The 12,236-nt window shown below is 44.1% G+C and overlaps 1 protein-coding gene across 4 annotated transcripts in view; it reads right to left on the reverse strand.

Annotated features, from left to right (window-relative positions):
• CTNND2 (catenin delta 2) overlaps positions 1 to 12,236 on the reverse strand; it is a 921,118-nt gene that overhangs the window by 621,618 nt on the left and 287,264 nt on the right. For all 4 annotated transcript variants that reach the window (XM_082258174.1, XM_082258173.1, XM_082258172.1 and 1 more), the window contains exon 6: positions 8,623 to 8,795. In XM_082258174.1, coding sequence (XP_082114300.1) covers positions 8,623 to 8,795 — 173 coding nt within the window. The remainder of the gene's footprint in view (positions 1 to 8,622; positions 8,796 to 12,236) is intronic.

Consider the following 12,236-nt stretch of genomic DNA (forward strand, 5'->3'; position numbering starts at 1 on the left):
CCCTGAATCCGAACATGACTCGTTAAGGAGGCAGGGTGGATTACTTTGGCACCAGGACAAAATCTTTGTACCTCAAGAAGCTAGGTCTCTGGTTCTCAGGGCATTCCACGACCACCGACTTGCAGGGCACTTTGGGGCCCGTAAAACTAACGAGCTCATTCAGCGGTCCTTTTGGTGGCCTAACCTCAGTCGGGACTGTAGATCCTATGTCAAGTCATGCACCATATGTCTACGTAGCAAAAGTGACAAAGTCAAAGCCTGGGGGTTATTAAGACCCTTGCCTATCCCTAATCGCCCCTGGGAAATGATTTCTATGGATTTTATTGTTGATCTTCCTCCCTCTGAAAGATTCACGACCATCCTTGTTGTGGTAGACCGATTATCAAAAATGGCCCACTTCATACCAATGATTGGTACTCCCTCTGCAGCGGAAACCGCTCACATGTTTATCAAAGAGATCATAAGACTTCATGGACTATCAAAGAACATTGTTTCGGATCGGGGGGTGCAATTCACCTCTAGGTTTTGGAGAGCCCTTTGTAAAGCCTTGGAAGTGGAACTCTGCTTATCATCTGCCTACCATCCCCAAAGTAATGGGCAAACGGAGCGTACTAACCAAACCCTCGAGCAATACCTCCGCTGCTTTTCAGCTTTTTCCCAAGATGACTGGGCATCCCTGCTTCCGCTGGCGGAATTTGCCTATAATAACTCTGTCCATTCAGCTACAAATCAGTCCCCATTCTGGGCTAATTATGGATTCCACCCTGCTGCCCTGCCTGAAATTATGCCTGAAACTTCTGTACCTACCTTGCAGGACAGACTTGTTTTCATTCAAAACAATTATCAGGTCCTCCGGGAGTCCATACAGAAAGCCCAAGTGGATTACAAAAAACACTTTGATCGGAAACGGAGGGGAAATCCTTCCTTCAAGGTTGGGGACAAAGTGTGGCTGTCTACTGCCAACCTGAAATTGGCCTGCCCTTCACGGAAGCTAGGGCCAAGGTATATTGGGCCTTTTCAGATCAAACGGGAAATTAACCCAGTGGCTTACGAACTATCTTTGCCTGACTCATATAGGATCCATCCGGTTTTTCACACCTCCTTGCTTAAACCAACTGTTCCAGATCCATTTCCAGGGAGAGTGGAGCCACCTCCACCGCCAGTGACGATTGGTGAGGACACAGAATTCGAGGTGGAAGCAATCCTGGACTGCAGGAAGAGAGGGAGACAAACCCAATTCTTAATTAAATGGAAAGGGTATCCACCCGAAGAAAGCTCATGGGAACCCGAAGCCAATGTACATGCCCCCAGACTCCTCCAAGAGTTTAAGGACAAATACCCAGAGAAAATTTCTCAAATAGGCATCCGGAGGCTGCCCGTCAGGGGGGGGGCACTGTCAGGGCACAAACACCAGGAGAAGGGCTCTAGGACCCAGCAGCGCTATCAGCACTTTGGCAGGAGAAGGACTTTAGGACCCAGCAGCACTACCAGCAATTTACCTGGGCCTATTTAAGGAAACCTGCCAGTGATTTTAGTTGCTGGTTGATCTTCAGCTCCTCCAGTGTGTTATCCCTGTGATATTCCAGTTCCTGTCTCCTGTTACCAACCCGGCTTGTCCTTGACCTGTCTCCTGATTGCTTCCTGTGTTTGACCTCGGCTATCCACCTGACCACGCTTGCTCTGATATCCACCTGGCTCCTGATCTCGGCTATCCACCTGACCACGCTTGCTCTGATATCCACCTGGCTCCTGATCTCGGCTATCCACCTGACCACGCTTGCTCTGATATCCACCTGGCTCCTGATCTTGGCTATCCACCCGACCACGTTCCAGTCTCAGCATTATCCAAGTCCTGTAAACACCTCACGGGCGCCACCTGTCTGCTGATTCCACTCCAGCACTCCAGCTGTACTCTGGATCCTCCTGCACACAATTCAGCACCCGTGCTACTTTGGGCCTGACCTCTCCTGTTCTCATCCTCAGGGGGGTCTGGAACTTAGCCGCAAGGGAAGCCCTCTCTCTCCATTGGCCTCTAGCACCAGGCACGTGATAACATGCCTCCAGAGTTTTTTTGTTACCCACAGGCTGGTTATTGGGGACTTGTGCAGTCTCACGCTATATGAGTCCTGCGGGGTTGGGGGAACAGGAAGTCAGTAGTTACTGATGAAATTGGGTTCCTTTTTCAGTTTTTCTATTATTATTTTATACCATGTATGTATTTGGTTGGTGTTCCTTTATGACATGGTGGGTTTGCTTATGATGCACATGTTGCCAGTGGAGTGGAGGCGGGGGGTGTGCTCCCCGGAGAGCTGGTGTACACATTCTCCCACCCCGGGCAGTGGTCATTTATTTCCAGATACACGTATGGATAAGATTTCTATAGTCTCATGGAATGTGAGGGGGTTAAATTCCGTGGTTAAAAGGTCATTGGTTTTTACCTACTTATAGAAATTCACTCCCCAAATCTGTATATTACAGAAGACTTACCTCCTGGGCTCTCGTGTCTTGGGGCTTAAGTGGGCCTCCGTGGGCTCCCATTACCATGCAACATACTCCAGTTACTCCAGGGGGGTTAGTATCCTGGTGCACAGACTGCTTCCCTTTAGGCTTCTGGACATCAGGACTGACCCTGGGGTTTTAGTGTTAAATACTATGATCGCTGACTTCCACCTTGTCTTAGTGGGATTATACTTGCCTCCTCCAGCAGACGTCTCAATTTTATCTACTATTATGCAGCTGGTCATTAGTTATGATGTTGATGATGTGTTGGTGGTGGGGGATTTCAATCTGACCCCTTGTTAAGATCTAGATAGGCTCAACTCGACCTTGCGGTGGATTCCTGGATTAGCTCAATGGGCGGATACATTCTCACTCACAGATGTCTAAAGGCATTTTTTTGCCACAACCAGAGAGTTCACATGTTACTCTTCTCCTTCAAAACGCTTTCACAAATTGATTTGGCATATGCTAGTAGGTTTACACTCCACAGAGTCTGTGAGGTGAGAATTCTGCCCAGGGGCCTCTCTGATTATGCCATGCTGTTGGTAAAGCTGTCCTTGGCACCTTGGGGGGAAAGATTGTGGAGACTGTCCAGATACTGGGTGGTAGACCCCTCTATCCAGGAGGTTGTCCAGGAGGGAGTTTGTCCCTACTGGCTACAGAATGTGAGGGGACATCTTCCCCTCCGGTGACTTGGAACATATTTAAGGCCTGGGGGGGGGGGTAATTCTCTCATATTGCGGCTGTCCGCAGGGAATCCGGGAGGACCTTGGAGAGGTTAGAGGAGGAGGCTAGATGGAAAAAAGCTGCCTATGTAAGTGACCCTGATCAGAGTAATTTTGGGGCCTTGCAATTTCCTTTGCGGAAGGTTTCCCTGCTGTGAGTCAAATTGACCCAGAAATCTCTCCTTAGTACAGCTCAGCAGATCTTTGAATTTGGCAATAAGAACTGCCACTTGCTGGCATGGCTAGCTAAGGGCCAGTTTAATTTTACCTACATTGGGGGAGTTAGGAGCTCTGCGGGAGAATTACTGTGCGCACCTGGTGCTGTTAATGAACGGTTCCATCAGTACTATAGACAGCTGTATTAATCTTGATTATACTCCCTTTGATTTGTCGTCTTTTCTTGACAGGGTTAATTTCCCCACGTTTGACTTAGAGGTTAGCTCCCGACTAGAGCAAGACATTACCCTGGCGGAGGTCCAACTGGCTTTGGGTCAGCTCCAATCTGAGAAAACTCCTGGGGCTGATGATCTACTGACAGAGTTCTACTCACAACATCTAGATCTGCTTGCACCTAGATTAACTACTCTCCTTCAACAACTCTTCACATTAGTTTTCTATTCTATGGCTGAGGTGGTGGTGGCATTGGTGCTCAAACCAGGGAAGAATCCGGAAGAGTGCTCCTCATTTTGACTGATTTCCCTGCTTAACGTGGATGCCAAGATTTTGGCAAAAGTACTAACTAAACGTTTGTCTACTGTGCTTGAGGAGCTGATCCATGTTGATCAAACCGGATACACGCCTGGGAAGGGCACTGACATTAACCTCTGTCACCTCTTCCTGAACCTTTCCATTGATCATACTAATAGTGGACATAGGGTTATAGCTTCTCTCGATGCCGAAAAGGCATTTGACTCGGTGGAGTGGGGGTTTCTATGGGAGGCTCTGCATCGATTTGGTTTTGGACCTAAATTCCTCCAGTTGGTTAAAATGTTATACCACACAGCCAGGGCCCGGGTTAGGATGAACAACAATTTATTGGCATCCTTTCCGTTGTAGAGGGGTACCCGACAGGAATGTCCTCTGTCTCCTTCCCTCTTTGTTCTGGCCCTAAAGCCACTGGCTTTCCTCAGTTGAGGGTCTCCACTGGTGGAGGGTATGCGGATCGGATCTCTGGAGGAGAAAATCTCTCTATACATCTAAAATGTTCTCCTGTACCTGAGTAATACCTCTTCATTCCTGCTGGCTGCCCTTGAGCTCTTTAAGGAGTTTGGATGGTTTTCAGGGATATGCATCAATTGATCAAAATTGATAATCTTCCCGTTGGACCCCCTGTCCCGATCAGATACGGCTGATACTCCCTTGGTGTGGGACGAACAATTTAGGTATCTGGGTATCCAGGTGGGGAGGGATATTGGGAAATTTGCTGAACTCAATTTGGTTCCTATGCTCTTCCAACTCCAGTCTAAATGTGTCTATTGGAAGTCCCTTCTATTGAACCTTGTGGGCCGTATTAACCTTCTTAAAATGATCTTTCTCCCCAACTTTCTTTATTTCTTCCAGAACTGCCCCACCTGGAAACCTAATAATTTTTTTAGAGAAATAGATATATGTGTTGGGACTTTCATCTGGGGGGGGGGGGGGGAGCTCTTCCCTGATTGGCAAAGTTGACTCTTTTCCTCCCAGTGAGGTGCGGGGCTTGGCACTGCCGGACTACCGGACATATTATTGGGCAGCTGCCCTTGTAACAGTCCGGTGGTAGTTTGTGATTATTCCTCTCTCTGGCCAATGCGGTGGCGGCTGTTTTAGGCTCACTTCATAAGTAGAGATGTCCCGAACTGTTCGCCGGCGAACAGTTCCCGGCGAACTTCGCATGTTCGCGTTCGCCTCGGGGGGGCGAACATATGCGATGTTCGGTCCGCCTCCTATACATCATCATTGAGCAAACTTTGACCCTGTACCTCACAGTCAGCAGACACATTCCAGCCAATCAGCATACCCTCCCTCCCAGACCCTCCCACCTCCTATAAAAAAGCAAGGGCAGCATCCATCTTAGATTCATTCTGAAGCTGCAGTGTTAGTTAGAGCAGGGAGAGTGCTGCTGTTGCTGCTGAATTGATAGGGAAATCATTAGCTAGGCCAGTGTTCTGTGTCCACTCCTGCTGTAAGGACAGCATCCTGACAGCACCCCAAAAAGCCCTTTTTAGGGCTGGTATTTCAGTCTGCTTTTATTTTTTTTTTCTATATATTTATCAGGCATTTTTGGAGGCAGGCATTACTTTTTTGGGATTAGTGTCGGGGGGGGGGGGGGGTGTGTCTAAAAAGTGTACCTGTGAAGTTTCAGCTCTGTAGCATGCCCAGAACCAGAAGATCATATAGGTGTAAAAGGAGGGTTCCCACCATCCCTGCTCTACTGAAAAATGATCTTTTTTTCTGGTTCTGGACATGCTACAGAGCTGAAACTTCACATGTACACTTTTTAGACCCCCCAGACACTAAATCACACAAAAAAGTTCTTAAAAATTGTCATTTTTGATAGAGAGCCAATTATTGGAAAAATTAAGAAAAAAAAATTCTTTGGATTTAGTGTCTGGGGGGTCTAAAAAGTGTACCTGTGAAGTTTCAGCTCTGTAGCATGTCCAGAACCAGAAAAAATTGAATTAGGGTTAGGGCTAGGGTTAGGGTTAGGGTCAGGGCTAAGGTTAGGGTTATTTTTAGTGCTTAGGGTTAGAGGGTTAGGGTTAGAGGGGTAGGGTTACTAACTCTAACCCTAAGTATCTCACCGTAACCCTAACCCTAACACTAAACCTAACCCTAACCCTCTAACCATAACCCTAACCCTCTAACCTTAACCCTAACCCTCTAAGCCTAGCCATAAAAATAACCCTAACCCTAAACCTAACCCTAGCCCTAACCCTAGCCCTAACCCTCTAACCTTAAACTTAACCCCCTAACCCTAGCCCTAACCCTAACCCTAATTCGTAATTTTTTTCTGGTTCCGGACATGCTACAGAGCTGAAACTTCACAGGTACACTTTTTAGACACCCCCCCCCCCCCAGACACTAAATCCAATTAATCTAAATCAAATTAATTTTTCCAATAATTGGCTCTCTATCAAAAATGACAATTTTTAAGAACTTTTTTTGTGTGATTTGGTGTCTGGGGGGTCTAAAAATTGTACCTGTGAAGTTTCAGCTCTGTAGCATATCCAGAACCAGAAAAAAAATTAGAATTAGGGTTAGGGCTAGGGTTATTTTTAGTGCTTAGGGTTAGAGGGTTAGGGTTAGAGGCGTAGGGGTAGGGTTACTAACTCTAACCCTAAGAATCTCACCATAACCCTAACCCTATCCCCTAACACTAAACCTAACCCTAACCCTTAAAGCCCAGTTCCTGTCCCATTTTGGTCGGTTCTGGTCTGTTTGCGGATGTTTGCGGTACGTTAAACGGGGAGTTTGGTCTGTCAGAGTTTGGTCTGTCACTGTGAAGCGGGTGTAACCCTTACACTACCTGATCGATACAACATCATACCTGATCGTATACACACACTGGATGTTTTAAAGCACGTTATTCCAAACAATTTAGGAATGTTAGGTGATTTGTGCCCTTTATGGATTAAAACCCGACTCTGCATCAACTACCTAATTTTCCATGGGAGTTTTGCCATGGATCCCCCTCCGGCATGCCACAGTCCAGGCGTTAGTCCCCTCGAAACAACTTTTCCATCACTATTGTGGCCAGAAAGAGTCCCTGTGGGTTTTAAAATTCGCCTGCCTATTGAAGTCTATGGCGGTTCGCAATGTTCGCCGGTTCGCAAACATTTGCGGAAGTTCGTGTTCGCCGTTCGCGAACATTAAATTTTATGTTCGCGACATCACTATAAGCTGTGAAATTTGGTATATAGAGGTTTGTGAGCGTATGATAACCTCACGTACCCCACGAGGATGACAATCAGGGTATGGGTGGTGGCTAGACGTAGATTTTTTCGGACTAATAGATGGTCACCATTTTGCCCACTATGGGGGAATCCCACACTCCCGCATTTCTGCTCCATGCCTGACCCCCAACTTTGGGCCAGGTATGGGATCAAAACTCAGAGATGTGCTGTCAGCAGGGACACCTGACCTTAGGGCCAAGTTGAATCTTCCGGAATGGATGTTCTTCCGGTACTTCCAACTGTGCCATGTGACCCACGCTCAGTTCCTTGTTCCCCCTAGCCTGGCAAAGGATCCTATTGAAGAACTCTTGGCACAAGAGTCGCTGGAAAAACCTCTTTCTACTCTTTACTTAGCTCTGCTAGGCATTGACTTATCCAAGATGGTCAGGCTGTGAGAATCATGGAAGGTTGACCTACTTGACCTTGACAGGGAGAACTGGGAGGGCTGTTTTGAAGACAGCCCCAGATTACTAATCTCTTCCCAAGACAAACTCATTCAGACAAAATTTTTACACTGGGTATACTACACTCCACAGAAGTTACAAAAAATGTTCCCGCAGAGGTCCCTGAGCTGTGCAAGGTATGGAGAAGTTGTGGGGACATACATGTATATGTTTTGGCGTTGCCCACGGGTGGCCCGTTTTTGGAGAGGGAGTGGTTGAGTTGATTAAACACTGTTTCCAAATATCCCAGCTGGTTTTCCTGGAACTGATCTTACTGGGGATTCAGGATGATGAACTGAGGCCTAGATGTATTAGATTATTACTTTTATATCTGTTCTACTATGCTAAGAAATAAATTATTCTCAAATGGAACTTCTGTTCCACTTCCTCTGTAGGTTCATGAGAAAAACCTATTAATGCTGCACTTCCCCGATATAAACTGACATATATTAACAGGAATTGCCCAAAAAAGGGTTGAGAGGGGTTTGTTATTTTTTTCCCCCTTTTTTTTTTCTTTTCCTCTCCCTCCTAAAATTACATTGTCTACTATGTTTGGATTGGGTGGTTGATGATTTCACTATAAAGGTTTTGTAAATGTCTGTGTGTAACCCATATACATGAGTATGAGGATGATACTCTGCTGCTTTGAGTCACTGTAAATGTGCATTGTATTTGACTGATTACGTCCATGTCGCAATAATTGTACTGTGTCGTTGTTTCAATAAAGGAACATTTTTTTTCATGTCACGTACCACACTATCACAGTAATAGGCAGTGTTCCTAACTATATATATATATATATATATATATATACATACACATACATATACATACATACACATATACAGTATATATAAAATCAGGACTGTTTTGAGTATTGTTGCCTCTGTGTTCACTTGGTTATAATAATAAAAATAAATAATTTCATTGTTATAGGTATTAAAAAGTGTATGAACCCAGTATTAAAGTGTGATTCATTAAACAGTTTTAACAGAAACAAACAAAATTTACATTTCCACTTACTTGGTTATAGCTCTGAATGGCTGATCTGGCTTGATTGCTGCGGCTCGGGAATTGCAATGTAGATGTTTCCCCCAATGCAAGAGTTTGGTTGCTATGGTAGCTTGATGAATACTGGAAAGACCCTTCAGGTTTAGAACTGAGCTGAAGTGCGCTCTGGGATAGCAGGCTGGGCCCTGAGTTAAGAGAAGCAGAACAATGAGGGGTCTATTTATAAAAAAAAGTGCATAGATTTTAATCCAGCGAACCTACATGTACATTCGTTCTATGTGAAGTAACCAGCATTAGCTCATTAGATTTAGGTACTTTTCACACAATCCATAAAGCTGTGGCTGTCGTGCAAATGGGAGAAATTGACTGTTCTTAGGGTACATTTTCTTTTGAGCAAATGTTCTTGGGGTATCTTCTCTAGGGACTGAATGTTGTTAGGGTATTTCTTCTGTGCAAATAGTGTTAGGCTATTTTTAAACCCTCCTATTGCGTTCAGTCAAGGAAGCTGCCATCTTAGCGTCTGTTTATTCTTCAACTGCCATGATGCTGCACATGTGATCAGTTACAACACCAGCCATTGGATGGTTTGACAATTTGGTTGCGAGCACAACTAACGGGACAGTTACATTTCTAGCACATGCCTGAAATGTGACTGTTTTTTAAAACCGTTAAATCTATTGGTTTATTTTCACTTTAACCACTTCCCGCTCGGCCTATAGAAAAATGACTGCTGGGTGGTGGCTCTTATCCTAGGTAAAAGTCATATGACATCCGCCCAGCGGATGCCAGTGTACACGGGACACAGCCAATGACTAATCAGAGTACCAGCTCACTGCTGGGACCATGTGATCACAGTGACAAATCACAGTCCAATAGATGGCTTTGTTTCATGCCATCCATTGTATACAATTGTGTTGCTAGCTATGATTGGTCAATTTGATCACATGGTACAGACAGGGACAATCGCAGCCCATCTGTTCCATGTGATTAGCTTTGACAAATCACAGCTAACCACAACAAAACAGACTAAATTATTCAGTTTCCTTCAGTAAAATGCTTGTTTATAGCAATGTAATTCACTGCTATAAGCAAACATAACTTGTCTAAAAAAATTTAAAAAATGATGATCACTTCCCCAGAGTAGTACAATGTTGCTATGGTAACATTATATTGTCCTGGTCACAGTGTGTTAAAAAAAATTTGTGAAAAAAATGTAATACAAAATAAAAATAAAATGTATAGTGTGTACAAAAAAAAAAAATAGTGAAATTAATTTGTTTTTTAATTTCTTAAATTTTCAAGAAAAAAAATTTACAAAAAATTACAACTTCAAAAAACCTGCCATGCCTCTTGCTAAATACCTTGGACTGTGTACTTTCCAAAAATGGGTAATTAGGGGGGTATTTATACTGTCCTGGCATTTTAGGTCTTCAAGAAATGGAGAATGAATCAATACATCAGGATTAATGATATACACTGATTTGGGTTATTGTCACTGAAGAAACGTAGCAGAATACATTTTCGCCTAAAATTATGAAGAGCAATTATTTGCAAAATGTTATAATAAACAAAGAAAACACCTTTTTTGCTTTTTCAAACTTTTCAGGCTTTTCCGTTTATTTAGCAAAAAAAAAACCCAGTGGTGATGAAATACCACTAAAAGAAAGCTCTATTTGTGTGAACACAATGATAAAAATTTAGTCTGGGAACAGTATTGCATGACCGCCCAATTGTCATTTAATAGCTAAAAGCTGAAAATTGGCCTGGGCAGGAAGTGTCCGGTATTGAAGTTGTTAACAGACCAAACTGTCCAGCAAAGGTGGCAAGTTAGAGGAGTGAGACAAAACATTTAACACTGACAGGAGCGCTTACAAGGATCCACTTTTATTTATGTAAAACCTTTATCCCAAAAGGAAAAAAAAAACTGTTGCTGTAGCTGCCTAAATTGTTAGCTGGAGTTTGGCTTTAATTTGTTTGCCAAGTCCATCAAAATCTGTTACTATATTTAACACTTCCATCTCCCCAGATTGACAATACTGTTGTCTAATCCTTGTATCCACTGCCACTATAGCCCCTAAGACCGCATTCACACTGCAGTGGCACGACTTCTGCACGACTTCAGGGGCGACCTGTGAAGTCCCGTGCACCGCGACTTCGGCACGACTTGCACGGACTTCATATAATGAATGTCTATGCAAGTCGCTCCGAGGTCGCCCCGAAGTAATACAGGACCCTTTTTCTAAGTCGGAGTGACTTGTGTCGCTCCTATTAGAACGGGTCCTGTAGCACTGCATAGACCGCGACTTGTCAGGCTGACAAGTCGCCTGACAAGTCGCGGTAGTGTGAATGGAGCCTAAGGCAGGAAGTGTGTTACTGGCCAGGTCACCAGGTGAAAATGAAGGAAATAAAGGAAAAAAGGCCCATTAAATGAATATGAATGCAGCAATTACTATATATTTGCGAATTGGTAAACTGCACTACATTATATTTTTGTATTTGGGTTTAATACTGCTTTGATGTTCTTATGTTATTATCTCATAGGATCGAATTTTAAAATATGTTGCATCCATTATTGCTTATATTTGACAGAGAAATACATACAAATGGGCTCCTTTCACACCTGCAGTCAGGGGATAGTAAAAACAGGTGGTTGATCCTGGTTTTGACCGCCTCCAATAAACTGCCTACCTTCAAGTACACATGGTGTTGCTTGGATAAGGTACACATTGTTGAAGTAATTTTAGTGCTACATGTAGAGTCTAAGAGCCGGTTCACACTACTGCAACCAGAAAGTCGGCCCATGAAGGAGCGACTTTTTAGCTCGACTTTTAAGAGACTTGCAAGAGACTTGCAAGAGACTTGTAAGAGACTTAAATGATAGGCGACTTTGTCTGTGGGGAATGCCTGGCTAATCTTTTTCTTCCTCCTGGAAAGTCTGATCACAGTCGCTTGAAAATAGATAAGGATCCGACTTAGAGGCGAGTCCCATTGAAGTCTATGTGCACAAGTCGGATAGAGGTTGCCTTGAAGTAGTACAGGAACCTTTTCTGAAGTCGGAGCGACTTCAGTAGTGCATATTAAGACGGCTCTCATTCATTTACATTGAATTTGTAATGACAAAAGACTTGGGGCGACTTGAGGGCACACAAGTCGTGTCCCAAGTCGGAGTAGTGTGAACCGGCTCTAACAGACAGCACTGCCTGTCAAACTGTTATATAATTGAATAGGGCTGTGCAGCAACCACAAGTTGAATACTTGTCTTACAGTTGTGCATAAAGCTAAATTGCCACTTGGGAATAAAAAGAAAAAAAAAGCACAAAAGTTAAAAAAAAAAAAAAGGCATCAGGAGGTAGCAGCTTTACCTTTTGAAACCCTGCAAACCTCCTTTCACTGTCCCCTGAAAAGAGATCCACACTCAGGGGGGCAGTATACACTGCTGCAAATATGAAAGGAGTCTAACATATAGTTAAAGTGGTAATAAAGGCAGTTTTTTCATTTATACCTACAGGTAAGTAGAGATCTCCTAAATGTGCACCGTGTAGGAAATATTTACTTAAGCAGCACCAGTGATGTCACCGATGCATGTCCACCACGCTCTCTATGGACAGCATGCCATCCATAGAGAG

Source organism: Pelophylax lessonae, assembly GCF_965119305.1.
Source record: "Pelophylax lessonae genome assembly, chromosome: 5".
Lineage (NCBI taxonomy): Eukaryota > Metazoa > Chordata > Amphibia > Anura > Ranidae > Pelophylax > Pelophylax lessonae.